Genomic DNA, 19,023 nt, shown 5'->3' on the forward strand with positions numbered 1-19,023 from the left:
AGTACATACAGTGATTTTTCATGACAATGTACTTGCATTCTTCCTATTTAAGCCAACATAATTATGTCATATGTTATATCTCCCATACTGTATTTCTAAATTCTTTTTCAGGAGAAATGTATTAGTCTACCTCTGTGGTCAACAGTTAGCAGACCACGGGCCAGATGTCATCCATGTGAATGTTTTCATTGGCCCCAGGCCATCCTCCAAAATATTTTTTAGTTGTTGTAAAATTATGTAGAATCTATAAACATCTCTGCACGTGCCCAATTTTATAGATGCGCGAGTTTGAAAGGGGCACATCCTGAACTCATGTTAACAAGGCACACAAGTGCAAGAGAGAATTCAGAATGAAATTAAATACTTTGAGAAAGTTTGCCAATTCAGTATCACAGTCTGTATCTTAAAATTTGCGAGACAGTTAAATAACCACTTCACATTTGCCAAATCGATTGTAAAGTGTGTTTTTAGGAGCAGAGAAAGCAGGAGGGCTCCTTTTCAAAAGCAAAACAATGGAGAGCAAAAAGAACAAGTGCTCCAGCACCCTTTGCAATGTTTGCCTGCTATTCCTCTCAGAATTCTGTTCCATTAACATATCAGGTGTAAACACAAAATTGTATCACACCTATGTTGCCTATGAATTCATTAGTGGCTAGGGCTATATGGTCAATCCATATTTGAATGTTCTCTGACAAGACAACACGGGATGCAGCAGTTACAGCTGATAGAGGTAGTTATTTTGCAGACTCAATAATATTATTCATCACATTAGCAGTAGCAAGCTCTGATATACTTCCTGTAGTTCACTTTTTAATACTGCTACATCAGTGAAGTCTTTATTATGCTTAGACCTTGTGGCTCATTTTTGTTGTCTTACTGTGATTGGTGCTTGCTTTCAAGGCTTCAATGAGCTGGACCTCATACTGTGGCGAATAAGATTACTTGAAAGTGACTTGCTTCTGAGGATAGTGGTGACTTACATTGTACTGATAGTGACTTGTTTTATAGCACATCAGACAGGCTAGATGAGCATTTCAGAATAATGGCATTACAGAGATGCACTTTTTGGTCGATTCATGATTGAAATGATAATCGACAGTATCATTTTTTTTCTTAAGACATTTTGATTGGGGCATTTTTGCTAGCAAACTGTCAATGTACATTTTGAATGTTACTCCTTGCCTAACCACTGTGGATTTTCATGAGAAAAAGAATTATTTGGATTTTTTGGATACTTGATATGTTACAGTTAATTCTGACATAATGGTCAACTATAAGAGGAGTAAAATTGAAAATAATCAGTTGCACAATTCAAATTAATCAGTCATTTGCAGTTGATCAATCCCTTTGGAATCAGTTACCAAAGTTCTCATTGCAACATATGAGCTTGATTAGCCTCGTGAGTGTCTGCTTTTGGCTGTTTTACCCTGATATAATATCTTCTTATAGTAGTCCATTTACAGGTAAGTGTAATACTGTTTCATGGTCTCAGTGTGTAAATATGTAGCAGAGTATAATTATGATATTACAGCAATAACAGGAACCTGGTTAAATAACAAAGATGGGGATGAGTATAACATAGAGGGTTACACATTTAGGAAGGATAGACAGAACAGAAAAGGAGGTGGGCTTGCTGTTTATGTCAGACAGAATCCTCTCCTGTTGGACGATGAGCCCATTCTTAGTGAGGACATGTGGCTTCTTCTTTGAAGCATTAGGGAAAGAGGTCTTATTTTAGGAATGAATTACAATAATTTTAATGCACATCTTTTTGGTAATATAATGAGGCAAGTTTACAAGTGCATATTATAGTCATGGGAGACTTTAACTGCCAGAATTTTAAATAGGATAATCTTGCAAATAGCGGAACACAAGAGCAGGTATTTTTGGAAGTAATTGGTGACTGTTTTTTAACACAGTACGTTAAAGCACCGATACAGCATGAAGTCTGTCTGGATTTGGTATTTTCTAATAATCAGGATAGAATTGGGGGTGTAGAGGTGAACCACTAGGGCCAAGTGACCATAATACAATTCTCAGTGTTTTAGAAGAGTGTGAATGCTAAGACTAAAACTGTTAAGTTGAACTTTGGGAAGGGGTGGATTTTGAGCAGGTGCAGCAAAGTATAAAGAGTATGGACTGGGATAAGCTTTTAAGTCTGGAGACACTCAAGGATCAGTGGAACAGTTTTAAAAAAAGTTTTATATGTAATGCAGGACAGGTACATACCTACATTTGGAATTAGTAGGAAATGTAATAAAATTCCACAGTGGTTTAATAAAGAGTTGAAAAAGAAGTTGCAAAGCAAACAATAGCTGTATAAGGAGTATAAGACTAATAATTCAATTGAGAATCATAGGACATATGAGAACATGATGTCAACTATTAAGAAGGATATTAGGGAGGCTAAAAGGCAGTTAGAGAGGAATATAGCAGATGAGAGGACCCAAGTGGATTTTCAGCATTTTAATAGTAAAAGAACAGTCAAGGAGGAGGTGAAGTGCAACAGGAATAGTAAAGGGGAGTTAAAAATGCAGACAGTGAAAACTCGCATTTTTTTAAGATCTTCACATGTGAGGAAGTGGTTAACCTCCCACCAGAAACTACTAAGGAAGCACTGAAGGATTTGGAAATTGTTCAGGGAGAAGTACTGCTCAGATTAAGTAGGTTGAAATCAAACAATAATATTGGTATGATAATATTTATCATCAAGTTCTTAAGGAGGTTAGCAAGTACATATATAAACCCTTGATGCTTTTTTTAGGAAGTCACTACGTAATGGGAAAATTCTGAAGGACTGGAAAGTGGCACATATTATCCTGTTATATAAAAAGGGTGACTGGGCAGATCTAAGCAACTATAGGCCAGTAAGCTTAACATGCATCACAGGATAATTAAAGGAAGAAATTGTTAAGGATAAGACTGAGCAACAAATAGCAAGAACAGGATTATTACTGAACATTCAGCTTGGGTTCAGAAGAGGGAGGTCACATTTTACCAACATGCTGGAATTCTATGAGGAAGCAACAAAAGAATATGATCAAAGTGTAGGATATTATATTATTTATCGTGACTTTCAGAAAACATTTGATAAGGTGCCACATGGAAGGTTGGGCATCATACTAAAAGAAGTGGGAGTTCAGGGTGTTGTTTGTAGATGAATGCAAAATTGGCTCAGACACAGGGAGCAGAGGGTGATGGTGCGAGGAACCTTATCAGAATTGTCTGACTTTAAGAGTGTGTACCGCAGGGGGCAGTACCAGGGCCGCTGCTATTTTTAATAAATATAAATGTTTTGGATAGGAATATAAGTAACAAGCTGGTTAAGATTGCAGATGATACCAAGCTAGGTGTACTGGCAGATAGTCTAGAATCCGCTTAATCCTTACAGAGGGACATGCACAGCATGCATGCTTGGGTAGATTTGTGGCAGATGAAATTGAATATAGGTGAATGTGAAGTATTACACGTAGAAAGTAAAAATGTTAGGTTTGAGTACACAATGGGAGGTTTGAAAATTGAAAGTACAACTTGGTGAGAAGGATTTAGGAGTCCTATTGGGCTCAACATTATCAACTTCTGTCAGCCATTAAGAAGACTAACAGAATGTTAGGTTATTTAGCTCCCTGATGTGTGGAGTACAAGTCCAAGTAATGCTCAAACTTTATAGCACAATGGTGAGGCCTCATCGGGAACATTGTGTGCAGTTTTAGTCTTCCGGTTTCAAAAAAGGACATAACAGTGCTGTAAAAAGTCCAGAGAAGAGCAACTAGGCTGATTCCAGGGCTACAGGTGATGCATTATAAGGAAAGATTAAAAGAGCTAAGCCTTTTCAGTTTAAGCAAAGGATAATTAAGAGGAGACATGACTGAAGTGTTTAAAGGGAAGGGAATTAGTACAGTGAGTTGAGTCTGTTATTTTAAAATGAGTTCATCAAGAACACGAAGGAACAGTTGGAAACATGTTAAGGGTAAATTTCACACTAACATTAGGAAGTTTTTCTTTTGTAATGAGAGAACCGTAGACACTTGGAATAAGCTCCCAAGTAGTGTGGTAAACAGTAAGACTTTAGGGACTTTCAAAACTAGACTTGATGTAGTTTTGGAAGAAATATGTGGGTAGGAATGGCAAGCTTTCTTGGGCTGAATGGCCTGTTATTGTCTAGATTGTTCTAATGTTCACATGAGCACATCCACAACATTCATCTGGCCATCATAATGTCCAGGTACTCCATATGCTAACTTTATTTGACACTGGTAGGCTTGTTTTGTCTGAGAATTATTTCTTTTGCAGGTACTATATATATTGAATTGTATAATCAACATAGTCTTTTTCTACAACGCAGAGAAATTCATGACTGAAGAGAAACTTAGTTGTCCTCTTCTTCTCTATTTAATGTCTTTTGTCACTGTACTGATTCATTCATATTGATTTATGAAATATTGTAGCAGTCTGAGATTGTTTTTTTAAATTTCATAAATGTACAATATACTTATAGAATTATTGAATAATGTAAAATACACATAGCTATTGTCTTCAGTGAAGAAAAATGAAATATTACATTTGTGTTTAGTAGAAGAAATAAACTGTTGCTGATGTACCTAATTTTTCTATTTTATGAAATATTGTTTTATTGCATTTATAGTAGTTCACTTTATGGCAGAGAGATTATGAGGGTATTTTTAAAGTGTATTTGAATAACTGCATTCTCAACTAAATGCTTTCTTTAATACAGCCTGCTTCATAAAGTGTACTGGAAAAAACCCTGCGGGACTATCATTTGGTTACCATTGTTTAAACTGCAGATTGCAGAAAAAGTCAAAATGTTGTTTAAGTGTATTCTTTCAAAGCTTACAGTACATCCCCTTCCCTATGTATTTTCTGAGTGCTGCACTTTCACCAATACTGCATTGAGCAGTGTATAGAGCATTCATTATAAAACTGAAAATTATGGCACAAATCGTACATACAAATATACAGTTGAATTGATTTAAAATCATACAAATTATTTGAGATGTGCTGTCATAATATTCAGTTATTCATAATTCATTTTATGTTGTACTTGTTTTTCTTCAAGTAGTTAGCATCCTCTGTATTCATGGTTCACCCTCTAAAACACGGGTTGCCAATTCCAGTCCTGGAGGACCACCGTGGCTGCAGATTTTCATTCTAACCCTTTTCTGATTGAGTGACCTGTTTTTGGTGTTAATTAACTTATTTTGAACTAATTTTAATTGATTTGCTCTTGAAAACTCAGTCCCCTCAATTGTTTCTTTTTCCTTAATTAACAGCCAAACAATAATGAGATACAAAATGAGCCAAAACAACTGGTGTCCAAAGTACGATATCTGAAAAGAAAGAAAGATGAAGGTCTCAGGAATGTCAGTCTGCTCAGGTCCCCAAAACATTTTAACAGGGCTGTTAGAAGGAGAAAATTAGCAATTTTGGAAATGTCTGCTAATGCACCACAAGAGCAGCAACAAAGCCACAAAATTAAAGGACTGGTTTAATTAATGACAAGAATTGGCAACTTATTAAGCAGCTGGTTGTAGTGAAATTGGTTGGAGTTTGAGACCCTTACTTAGTTGGTCTTCTTTTGGCTCCCTCTCTACACATTTCATTTCTGTTTGGGTGCCATTTAAGGAAAGAAATGAAGCAATTCAGAGAAACGATGAAGAAATTCAGGGGAACAAATCTTAAAAAAGCAATTCAATTAAAATGAATTCACAAGAAGTTATATAGTAGCTCAAACAGGGCACTCTTTAACAAAATGTTTTTTATTTTTATTTTTTACCAATATCATATAAATCACAATCTGTCAGGGGTGGCATTGAGGTGTAGTGGTTGGACTGCTGCCTCATAACAGAGAGGCTGGGATTTGTGCCCCAGGTGCTCCCAGCGTGGAGTTTGCATGTTCTCCCCATGTCTGCATGGATTACCTCTGTGTGTCCCAGTTTCCTGTCACTGTCCAAAGACATGCAGGTTAGTCGAACTGGGGTTAAACTGACTTGTGTGTGTTCATCTTACAATGGAATGGTGCCTGCCTTGTGCCTGATGACAGATGGAATAGCCTGCTGCTGCCCCACAACCCTGCCCTAGATAAACATGTTAGGAAAATGAATGAAAGAAAGAATCTGTGAGTCATTTCATGAATTCAAATGCCATACACAATTTAAAATAATTATTTAGCAGTGTAATAGAAACATCACATTGATTACATTTCTTCATTTAGTCATGATCTGCACCAGATTCCATTGTCTTTCAAGAGTTACTATGTTTGACATCATTGTAAAAACTGACACATTTTTTAAGCAAGAGAAAGATGCCATTTACTCTTTAATGGATACTTCATCACATCTGAAAATCGCATTCAGGTAAATGTTTGACAGTATCTAAAGACGAAAAGAAACATTGTAACAAACCATTAAATGAGAGAGGCAGACATAGCAAGTTCAGCCTCTTCACTCAAGGGTGTATTTATTGCTTTAGTCAGTTCTGGAAATCTTTTGACCATAATATGCCTAATAAAATGTTCCCTTTGTTAGGACCAATTAGGAACACCCCCCAAAACAACAGATACACACCGGACATTGTGGCAAGTAATAGCTCACCTTGTCTTGTCCCCCAAAGTGATTATCTTGCAAGCCATCTTTCATACACCTAAAGATAAATGACCAACCCTTTGTGATCTGCTGTCCAGCATTTGATTTGGCATTGCTCCTGACACTTTTCACACCTCATTTGACCTCTCTTCAACATGCATGCTCTCCTGCATACCTCCAGGTGAGCAGATTTTTCTTGATTTGTCCTCTAACATTTTGGCTGTGATGGCAACTTCCATCCTCCAGGTGACCACTGAACACTCAGGCTTTCATCACTCCTTCCTGTCACTGGACCATTAAACCTCATTTAGCAGTTGCAATTCTCCCACTTAAATCACCTGCGAGATGCCCAACCCCTTAAAATTGTGCCCAGAAGCAGTGGAAGAGACAAGTGCACTGTCACTCACAGAAAGCTGGTCTTTGCCGGCCTGCTGCACCATCTACTTCACATAACTGGTTCAACTCAGTGCATAGGATAGGTGCTGTGTCTGCTTGACACTACAAGATATTCACAGATTAAGGTGCCAGTACAGTATATTCACTGACTATTTTATAATCTCTGCTTTTAAATAGTAGTAAGTGCATGTCATTTTTAAGATAACATTGTTAACAGACTTCATAACTCTCACACCATAGCAATAAACATTTGAATTTTCACGAAACAAATTGATATTGTATTGTATTAATAAAGAAGCTGCATCTTTAAGAAACTGCGTACCTATTTTCACCTTTACAGGTCCTCCATTGTGCCCACCAAGATTTCCATGACCGTTATGATTGTGGTTATGATGCTTAGTTTTTACTACTTCGCCAGACATGTAAGTACTTTTGTTTACATTAGTCTGTGAAATTTTATGTCAACAAATGCAAGTTTTCTTAATAGTATTTACATACAGTACATACTATTCTTATTTGCTCAGAATGGATATTTAATGGGTACACCCTAATCACCCCAGTATTACTGGCCATAGTACATGTCCTAAACCCACAACAAAAACTTTTAGTTCTAATGCTAGGGGGTTCGACCCTTACTCATTTCGCTTGCCAACCCCCCCAGCCTGCGCTACGCGCCAGCCACTTCACATCTCTGCCACTCGCATTGTGAAGAGGGGGGCTGAACGCACCCCAAGGAGATGCGGGTGCACCTCTGAAACCCCGTCTTGAATGGTGATACAATGGGAAACAAATACAGTGATTTTTTTTTTTTTACCTCCTCTTTGCTTGATCACCTGCTGGCTTGCTGGTGGTACCGTGCTGCATGATCTGCATTTCGTGAGGCACTTTGAATATTTAAAAGCCTGTACAGCAGCTGTCCTACTCTTTGTCTTTTATTTCCGGCCCCGGGCGTAGTTAAATCTCCAGGCACAAAGTCTCATCTTGCGGGATGTGAGTTCTTGATATTTTTTAGTTTGTAATTTAAAAATGGAATAAAAATCTCAAAATCTAAAAACATCACATTAAATTTGGATAAATTCTGAAAAGAAGGATACAATCATATATATGTAGGTTTTAAAATAAGACCGATTTAAAGCGTGACAAAAAACGTGACATAAAATCATTGTACAAAATCGTTGCACTTTTAGGCTTGGGATTTTATATAGAGTAGATTTGTGTGTTTTATTTTTTTTAATAACAAATTATCATTTTGTTATTCTTTATTTTTTGAAATGCATTTTATAAAATGTGGATGAATGTGCAAATTATTCATGACAGGAAGATGGAAGAAAAGCTGTTAAAAGATAATAAGTAGTCCCAATATTTAAACCAATAATGGTTGCACAGTTGTGCCAAGTAAAACTTGAGGAAAATTTCAAACGTAAACCAAGCAACTCTAAATTGTGATGTTTGTTGGATTTTTGAAGGCGTTTGAATGTTCAATATTAAAACTCATAAATGTGTTGAAAACAAACTATACTGTACAGCATGTACTTATATAGTAAAAGAGTAAACAAAATGCAGTCTGTTATTGGAAGTATAGTCATGACTGAGGTTATTTCTAGAAATAAGGCTAGTCCTGTTCTAGTGCAAGTCCACAGACATATCTAATATCAAAGATCTGATCACTTCAAAGTTAAAGAAGGTGCTGTTACAACTACTGTATTCTAAAAAGTGGATGGAAAGACAGGGAGCACTTTTTTGTTAAATGCTGGTAATAAAGAAATTCCTTAACATGAATATACAAACATAAATCTTTCAACAGCACATGTGAGATATCCAACAAATTGAATCATTGATAATTTGGAAATTCTACTTGCAAATGTAGATTTTAATTTTTGTAAGTGGAAATTATCACTGTTATGTGTGTATTAATTAACCATTATTTATTTTTCAATTATTGTAAAGAAAATGAGTACAAATAAATTTAAATTACGCACATAATAAATTCATATTCTGAATATGTATCATTCTTTGCAACACTCACTCTGAATTCACCCATCATGTGTATCAAAATCTCTCCCTGTAATTGAAGTCCTTTTTTGCATGTTACTGTTAGTTAATATTAACAAATATGTTCATTTTAATAAATGGTATTTCATTGGTAATTAAACAGAAGTGTAGGTTTTATATATTATATCTTAATAAGAATTTATTGTCCTCTTATTTATTTTGCTAGATGAAAATTTACCATCTTTTCTCAGTAGTAACCTCTACTTTGGTATTGGCTATCAAAACATGGTATTAGTCAACCCTTATTTATTTATGGGGCATAGCCATCCCCTGAGGTGGTAGCAGCCTGTGTATACCAAAAACCTAACTGAATAGCCAGTGCAAACTCAGCTATGGATTTTATGGCTTGACATCTGGCCTAAGGAGTCCAAAAGAGCCTAAAGTCACAGTTCTGACCAGATTTTGCTATACAGTGCATATTTGCATTAAATAAGTTACTAATATGAGTTGGCTTTTCCGTCAATTCACATTTTTTGCTTAAAAATTCTTCTTTTACTTCTAAAATGCGTAATGTGTATTTTTGCTTTCATTTTTGTTATAAAGGTTGAAAAACTTGCCCGTACCTTGTTTTTATGGAAGATAGAGGTTCATGACCAAAAGGAAAAAGTATATGAAATGCGACGTTGGAATGAAGCTCTTGTGACCAATATGCTGCCAGAACATGTGGCTCGTCATTTCTTGGGTTCCAAAAAGCGTGATGAGGTCAGAATTACAAAGCAGAGTAAATGTTATAGAGGCTTAGTTTTAGCTGTTTATTGAATTCATTTAACTACACTGTAGCTACTAGAACTGAATGTTAAATACAATCAATATTTATTAATTGTGCCCACAGTATGCAGTTGCTTTTTAGGGATGCATAATTGAGGGCTAATGTGTTGATATATGAGAATTCCTATTGTACATGTTTGTTTTTGTAGTCATTCAAAAAGACAAATGAAACAAAATAGTTATAAACAAAAACCGAAATATAGAAAATATCAATAGTAGAATGGGGAAAATATTATTTATTAGTATAAATGAGATTCAGTCTGACTTAAATGGATAAATGCTGTATTATGTCTATTAACTTTTTAGGTTTGCTGCACATGTTTCCCTAGTAAATTTTTGAAAATTATAGTAATGAAAATTCACAGTAAAACAGTATATTATCCTTTCTTTTAAGTAATTGGCTTACCATAATCTGTTGTGTGATAAATTAGAACAATAGTATATAAAGGTAAAATATAGTAGAATATTTTTGACAATATCTTAGCATATTGAATTATAATTTCATTGCATAATTTATCAGGTAGGTTATGCTGTCTGAAAAAAAGTGGCAGACAACAAAACATATATTGTTCTTCGATTTGAGTAGAATCATAAAATGAGAAAATATACACAAAAAATAATGGTCATTTTTTCAAAAAATTGAAAATCTTAAATATCAAAATGTAACCAACGTGTAACTTCCTTAACTTCCTTACAGGAGCTATACAGCCAGTCATATGATGAAATTGGTGTGATGTTTGCATCAATACCAAACTTCTCTGATTTCTACACGGAAGAAAGTATTAACAATGGAGGAATTGAGTGTTTGAGATTTTTAAATGAGATAATCTCAGACTTTGACAGTGTGAGTACACAAGTCCAATCATTTTCTAAACGTCTCCTGTTTTCACTCATATATGTTTTAAATTGATTGTACAGTATATCTTGATATAAGAATTTTAACATATTTATTTCTTTGATATTTATTGTCCTCTGATGCCAATGTTTATATATGTCTTAGCTTATACTGTACTTTCGCTGTATATGCAGTTCGGGTTGGCAAAATTATTGAAATATCAATAAGTATCGATTTTAACATTTTAAAATGACTTAAGTACACATTTTTTAAGGTATCAATTTTCCAGCTGGCATTACAAATGTACTTATGGTTCCCTCTGGCTTTTGACAATTGAACCTTCTAGGCACCCACTCAGAATTGTTAATTAGATGGCAATTTCAGTGCTGTCGGGCCTCCACCAGCACATTTAAATGAAAAAGAGTGTAGCCAGAGTGTGTCTGACCATACTTCATTTTTGTGGCATATGGGGATGTAAAACCACAAGATACATGTCTGATAGAGCTTGAGGTTCTTGCAAAAGCTTGGGGAGTTTGAGTGTGCATCAATGATGAATCAGCAATTCTATTTACATGTCATGTGAATTAAAATAACAAACCTAAAGATTTATTGTAAAAACAGAAAATAAAATTCTTTGTGTTTGATGTACACTATCTGAAATGTAGTGCAAACTTTCAGATATTGCTGAAGAAAATATAAAAAAAACAGATAAACTTTCTGTTAAGAAAGAAAGCAAAAACAAGAAGATGCCATTGTGGGCCAGATGTCTTCTCCCATCTCGATTTCTGTCATAACTCACCATACCAAAAAAAAATGATACAGAAGATACAATTACATTTGTTGGAATAGGAAATCTCACAATAGTAAAATATGTGAACTATAAAAATTAGAAGATAATCTGATTAAATATATTTAGGCTTTGCTAAACCTAGCAAATCTAGGATATAAAATCAAGTGGACACAAAATAGCAGAACAGCTGCTTTAATTGGTTGTCTGTATAATAGTAAATTACTTTATTGAAAAATTGATAGGATTTGGTACTTTGACAGCCTTTAGTCATCTCTGACCTGTCCCTGGCCCTTTTCACTGTTGATTTCTATTGTCTTTCCACTAGTTGTTGGATGAGCCGCAGTTCCGATGCATCACAAAGATCAAAACCATCGGTAGTACATATATGGCAGCCTCAGGGGTTACACCAGAATCCAATACAAATGGTTTCAACAGTGGCCTTAAGGTAAGGGTTTATTTTTTTCATACAGGGATAAAAAATAACCCACAGCAGGCAACTATCAGATGCAGTTGTCAATATAAAAAATACTTTTCAAGTAACATTGTTGACAGACATGCTTTTTATGGTTTTCACGGGCAGATGAGCTGATTGTTGTTGAGAGTTATCAATATTAATAGAAAAAAAAAGTATTTACATGTTGTACCGTTTACAAAATCTGTGAAAGATAATGGAAAAAAGTAAAAATAATTCATACTTAACATAATGATCTTTTACATGTGTGCTTGGAGGTTTATGTACTCCCATCCGCCATTAGTTGAGTGCAGCTTCTATTCATCAGTTAAAGCTTGTGGAGGTCATTGACATGTCAGGCATTTTTGTTTGTTTCAAAAATGTTTTTTGTCTGCATTTCCTACAATATTTTAGCCTTCATCTGTTCTTTTTTTCCCACTTGCTAATAATGGAGATTCGTTTTCTAATGGTTTCAATGGGATTAAAATGAGAACTTTGGCTAGGCCAGTCCATAACCCTCCATTTCTTCTTATCTGAACCATTCCTCTGCCTGTTTGCTTGCATACTTCGGATCATTATCATGCTGAGAGGCCCATTTTCAGTTTAACTTCAACTTTCAGACAAATGGCCTCATATTCTTCACATAAAACTTTGATATGATGCAGAATTCATATTTAACTTGAAGACTGTAAGCTGCACAGGACCCTAGATGTTCAATGGCAAACTGTACTGTTGTCTTACTCTAATGTTCTTTCTGAACAGCAAAGGCTTTTTCCTGGAATGTCTTACTTACGGGTCAAATTTGCACAATCTCTTTCTGATTGCAGATGCATACACTTTAACTCCAACATTTGCAAGAATTAGCTAATGATCCTGCAGTGAATTTCTAGGGGTTCTTAGAGACTTCTTTCAGTATCTTGCATTTGCTCTTAGGCTAAACTTGCTAAGGTAGCCTGGCCTGGAAAAGTTAGCAGTTGTTTAAAATCTTCATCACTTGTAGTTGATTTTCTAGACAGTGGAATGAATGGTTTGAAATGATTTGGTGATCTTTTTAAATTCCTTGCCAGACTCGGAGGCATTCAAAGCATTCTTTCTGAGAGCTTTAGATAGAAGATCTTTTGATCTTACCATGATGATACCACACATGTCAATAGCAAAGAGAACAGCAGACCCTAGATATCTGCAGTTTAAGTAATAAAACAAACTCCCTAACAAAGTTCTAAACATTGGCACCTCATCTGGAACACCCGATTCTAATTTTATGGATTTGAATTGGTGATAATTAGATTGGACTTACTTTTTCCACATGACAAACCTACATTTTTGTTAATTTACATTATGATAATGAATATAGCATGGCCATTTTATGTGTTATTTGTTCAGGTCTATAACCTTTACCTGTAGGCACTATGTGAATTAATGTTTGCCTGTTCAAATATGTTGGAGAAAGTAAAACATTTCTATGGGGTGAACGTACGCTTTCACATGACTATATGTTTTATTTTATTATTTATTTATTTTACTATAATTGTCAGGCATTAGTCTTAACCATACATTGCTTCGGCCTTTGTTTTTTTTTATCATTTTCTTATCTGTTTTTCATTTTATTAATGTAAATCACTTTGCTCAACTTTTAGCTATTTTAAAAGTGCTATATAAATAAATTTGACTTGACTTTTGTCTAGTGCAGCCCAACCAACACCTCCCCTCTTCTCCCATCCAACTGTCATTTGACTATTATACTATGGCCAGGATAGTTATTTCTGGAAATGCTGCAATTATTAAAGATTCTGACATGCATAACAGGACATCTTGTATCTGGACACCCATCAAGAACAGTCCGTGACAAGCTGTAATACTGATCCTGACCTTAACTAACTTTAGGCAGTGTTATTTGTCTTTAGAGAATGTTATCAAAATAAAACAGCATATACTGTTCATAAACTTGGGCACTTGGACTCATGGTCACTATATTTAATGGCTGATTTCTCATTAGCAAGTAAAAATATAAATCTAACAATGACAGGATAAACATTGCTTAGGCAGAGAGTAACTGTGGGTTTCATTGGAAATAAAACATTGAAAATATAAATTGCTATGGCAGTTAACTGTGGAAAAGTGGAGTTAATGCTTGAAAATGTAAATGCACAACTAATCAAAAGTGCTGCATCTTATCTGTCCAGATTATAGTGAGAAGTCAAGCAAAATGACACCTTTTATTGGCTAACTAAAAAGATTACAATATGCAAGCTTTCGAGGCAACTCAGGCCCCTTCTTCGGGCAAGATGTAATGTCCAGATTATAGTAAATGTTGGGAAGGTGAGCCTGATGAAAAAAATAAGAGAGTCAGATCACTCAACAAACATTTGGCTTGTACAACTTAAGACAAAAGTTGTACCGAGTTGCTGGGTGTGTCACACTAAATATGAGTGTTTTACAGCTCATCAAGCTAATGCAAGCAAAATATTGTACATCTGTGGTAAAGGTTACCTGTTTGAGTTTATGAAGAGCATGTGCTGTAACAGCACTCTTAGTTTTCTAGAGAAATGTGGAAGCAGAAGTTAAAAATTTTCCTGGCTGTTTAGTGTATATCAGTGTACCAGATAGTACAGGTTCGGAGTATGAAAAAGTTTCTCAAGCTAATTATTTTGAACAATTCATTAGATAATTAACTTGGTGTTACATGTACTACAGCAACACACTCACAGTGTTCTTTGTCTTACTGTGCAGCAAGTGATGCCAAAGCTTGTGAATAAAGTACTGAATGATGGTAAACATGTAATAGTAAGAAACAAATCTCCTGTTAAAATTAGTTAGCAAGTCCACTGCTATTAAAAGTAAAGATAAAATGTAATAATTACTGTATCTACAACTTTACAATATTCAGGGTCAGCAGTCAGCCTGTCATTTTTAAACTAACGGTGAACCTGAGCGGGCTCTCAAACAGGCCAGATGTTATGGCATTCTTTATAAAAGACTGACATCTAGTGGTGAAGAATAACATTTACTGTTGAACATTTGTAGCACATACTTAATTTTATGTAATAAGGATTTATTTAATGGGAATGGGTTGCATATAGTTTCTGAAGTGTCTCACGATGGGTCTCCATGGGTGGTTTAAGCTCTTGACATTGCTCCATCATGACATCATCGGTGATTCTCTAAGGGGGGGACACCCCCACCCCCCCAATGACATGGGCTGGGTCTTGCAGGCAGTAAGAAGGGCAAGATTGGGTTGAGAGAAGAAAAAGTTTAAGAGACCCTACAGAATTAGACTTTAAGTCGAGCTCCAGTACTGAACATGTCTTACTTTGCAGCCTTTTTCTGTCAAGATCTGCAGTAAAGAGTATTTTGACTTTTTTTTTTCTTTTTTTATCATTTTATCAACAGAAGGAGGAAATTTCCGATAAAGAACGCTGGCAACACTTAGCAGACCTGGCTGATTTTGCACTGGCCATGAAGGTCACTATTATGAACATCAACTACCAGTCCTTCAACAACTTCATGCTCCGGATTGGTATGTGTGCATCACCTGTCACCTGTAATCACTTGGTAAAAACACATACTTATGGTCCTTGACACTGATCGTGATGACTTAAGCCCAACGTGAATTCTGAGAAACACTGTTTTTACTGCTAATCATCAGATAGATAGATAGATAGATAGATAGATAGATAGATAGATAGATAGATAGATAGATAGATAGATAGATAGATAGATAGATAGATAGATAGATAGATGGGTGCTGAAATAATTCTTTTTTTATCCCCACAGTCCAGTGCTCTTCCTGCTGTCCAACATTCAGTGCTGTAGCTATTGCAGGAAAGTCCAGTTTGCTAAGCTTACATTCTTAACTGGACCAGACCAGGCTGGATGCAATTTCTCTCAAGCTCCTGAGTGGTGTCCTACCCCTACACAGTGCCAAGCAGTTTTCCTTCTAAGATAGTTATTACTTCCCTGTGTAACTGTATCAGACATAAAGCTTTCTGATAATGCCCAGAAACCTTGGACAAGACTAAGCTTTTACTGTTACAAAGATTTTTCTGAGAGACACAACAGTCTCTATTTGTACCTTACACCACCTCCAGAGACGCTACTCAAAACATGGCAGGTAACTGAACTCTTATTAGCAGCCACTGGGAGCTTTATGTTTCACCTCTTTTAAAATTTTGACACTCATTTTTATATTTGGCATACAGTTAAAGCAATCCATTGTTCTAAAAGCAAACTAGTTTATTTGAATGTGGAATTTTGCTTTTAAGTTTGCTACCTGGTATTTAAGCATAATTTGTTTTTGCTTAGTTAGGCCATCTTCATGTTTCTGTATTTGGCATTTGGATGAGATCATTATTTATTATGTTTTAATGAGATTTTCTTTTCTTTGTTTAAAAATATTGGCTACGTGCAGTGAACAAAAGTGATTTCTTTGTTTTCCCTGAGTATTCAGTGGTATGAAAAAAACTGTGAACTTTATTTCTATAGCAAAGCCATTTGTACACAATTCAGAGTAGCCTTCTTAGCATTATCATTACCCCCAGAAAAACAAATCAAAAATGTTGAAACGTTGCTGCATTGTGAACAGTGCTTAAGGAGTATCATCATGCAAAGGAAGGAGCGCACAAAAAAAGCAAATATTCGGACCCCAACCTGGGCACCCCCATTTAATTCTTTAGTCCAAAACATAAACAGACATTCAAAGGTGTATGAAAACCAAAACTAATTATAATAACAAAACAGAATGCAGCACTTGTGGCCTCAAGTCTTCAGAGTGCACAGAGCTCCATCCTGCTGGTCGCTCTGGACATCATCAACTGACTGTCCTCCTGACACGGCTGAGCTTTACGGAGCTCCAGCTGGAAAGGGTGGAGTCAGTTACCCTTAATGGGCATCTTCTCTGGACTGTGGAGGAAGAAAGGGATGACGTAGTTGGTGCTAGTGCCCCCTCACAACCTGGGATGGTATTACGTACTTAAGATGAGCCTGTGAGGTAATCCTCTGACACACATTGAGCGACAGGGGTAACGCCTTTCTTGTCCTTCTACTTGATTGTAGTCATTTTTCCTTTTTTGCCACACACCTACTTGCACCACAGTGAAATTTCAGGCAACCAATTTCACTTGGTACATCACAGTGGTTCGACGATACAATGTCATATGCATCAGCTTCACTATCTTGTGCCAACATCTGATGATCAATTCACACTGTCATCATTATCACTTGATTCAACTAATGATTAGGCTTTGGTTTGTTAAAAAAAAACTGGCTTTAGATCCTCTCGTTTACATGTCATTGTGGTGGAAGGTTGTGCCCAACTAATAACTTTGGATGAGTTACCCAAGAGTTGCAAAATACATAGAAACATTTTTGGGTTTTTGCAGCATGATATTATTTTATCTATTTGATGGTAGCAGAATACGTTTCCGAGACTTATTCAGGCTTAGTACTGTAAAGAGGATCGTTACGCATCACCTCAAGTCTAACTTAAGCTTAACCGTATTTATCTAGAATTCTGAGTCTGAGTCATGTTCAGAGACAACACCAAGGAAGTTAATGAAGCTTGTATAAATAAAGTGTCAGGTCAATGTAAACATACAGCATAATGACAGCAGTAACCATCTTTTTTATTTTAATTAGAAGAAGATGACATTCCATACAATCAGGTCAAACTTAACAAAGAAAAGGCAAAATTCAACCCCAACCAAGAGAAAGAGAGGAGAGCCAACAACCAAAGCTACTCTATAAAAGCAACAAGAAAGGAAGATTATTCTTTACTGCAAAATGGATGCTTATTCTAAAATGTTATTGGTTAGATCCTGCCATATTTTTAAAATGTTTTGTACAGATCCTCTAAGCGAGAATTTGATTTTTTCCAATTTCAATTAATACATCAGTTACTCACTGACTTAAAAGTGGTGGGGTGGGATTCTTCCATTTGAGCAAGATAAGTCTACGTGCTAGTAGTGTGGTAAAGGCAATTCCAGTTTGTTCGTCCTTCTCCACTTTAAGCTCATCTGGGAGTCCACCAAACACAGCGGTTAATGGGTTCAGAAGGATTGTGTCACCAAGGCTGTCTGATAAGCATGACAAGATTTTTGTTCAAAATATTGTTAACTTGGTGCATAAGCAGAACATGTGGCCCAGTGAGGCTGGAACTTGATTACAACATTCACTGGTTGAATCTTACCCTGGAAACATTTCGGGCAATTTTAAATAAGATAAATGTGCTTGATAAAAGATATTAAGTTGAATGATTGAACACTTTGTGCATATGGAGCTCAAGTGTATTCTGTGCATGGCTGCCTTCTACCCCTTTTCTGATATATTAAGTGCCCCATCCTTTCCCCAGTGTACTCTGGGGTCTTTGAAAGGAAGGGACTTCAAAATATTTTTATAAATTGTATGGATGCTATTTGAGTCTTCAAGACTGATCAATATATCTCCTGGAATAGAACAAGGTGGGAGGTGAGGAAAATTGGGCAGGTTCTATTTAGCAAAGTTTCTGGCTTGAAAATAGTGGAAAAATTGTATTGATGAGAAGTTAAATTGGCACCATATTTATTCGTAGAATGCAAAGACATGCAAAGTCTCTAATCATTTTAATCCTGGACATTTGCCAAACATTAAATAGAGTATATATTCGACAGGGTGGAAAAAGGTGGCCGTGATGTAGAGGTGAAACAGATAAAAGCTTCTCTCTCTTGAAGTGCTTCTGGCATTGGTTCCATATTCTGAGAGAATGAAGGGCAATTGGATTATTAGTATATACAGTAGATGGTAACTTCTATTTACTGGGGAACCGAGCGGAGAATATCAAGTAGTACTGCAAAATTTGTATTCTATTGCAGACCAGGCTTGTGTATATTCATTGATTTGGGTCGATGTCCAACTCTTTGTAGCTTGAATATTTGCAGCCCAGTAATAAAACTGAAAGTTATGTAGCGCCATGCCCCCTTCTGCTTTAGCACATTGTTGGGTCGCCTTTTGGATGTATCGAATTCCAAATAAATTAGGTAATGATTGAATCTAATTTTTTTTTAAATGATTTTTAATGTGTATGGGGATGCTTTGAAATAGAAAGAGCAACTTTCTCCCTGCTAATGTAAGAGGGAGGGTAGACCATCTATTCATG

General features: G+C 35.9%; 1 protein-coding gene across 2 annotated transcripts in view; it reads left to right on the forward strand.

The window, feature by feature from the left end:
- Window positions 1-19,023, forward strand: part of adcy3a (adenylate cyclase 3a) — a 157,558-nt gene that overhangs the window by 132,706 nt on the left and 5,829 nt on the right. For both annotated transcript variants that reach the window (XM_028796776.2, XM_028796777.2), the window contains exons 14-18: window positions 7,339-7,420; window positions 9,594-9,752; window positions 10,516-10,662; window positions 11,769-11,888; window positions 15,285-15,411. In XM_028796776.2, coding sequence (XP_028652609.1) covers window positions 7,339-7,420; window positions 9,594-9,752; window positions 10,516-10,662; window positions 11,769-11,888; window positions 15,285-15,411 — 635 coding nt within the window. The remainder of the gene's footprint in view (window positions 1-7,338; window positions 7,421-9,593; window positions 9,753-10,515; window positions 10,663-11,768; window positions 11,889-15,284; window positions 15,412-19,023) is intronic.

This window comes from Erpetoichthys calabaricus, chromosome 3 (assembly GCF_900747795.2).
Source record: "Erpetoichthys calabaricus chromosome 3, fErpCal1.3, whole genome shotgun sequence".
NCBI classification, from domain to species: Eukaryota; Metazoa; Chordata; class Cladistia; order Polypteriformes; family Polypteridae; genus Erpetoichthys; species Erpetoichthys calabaricus.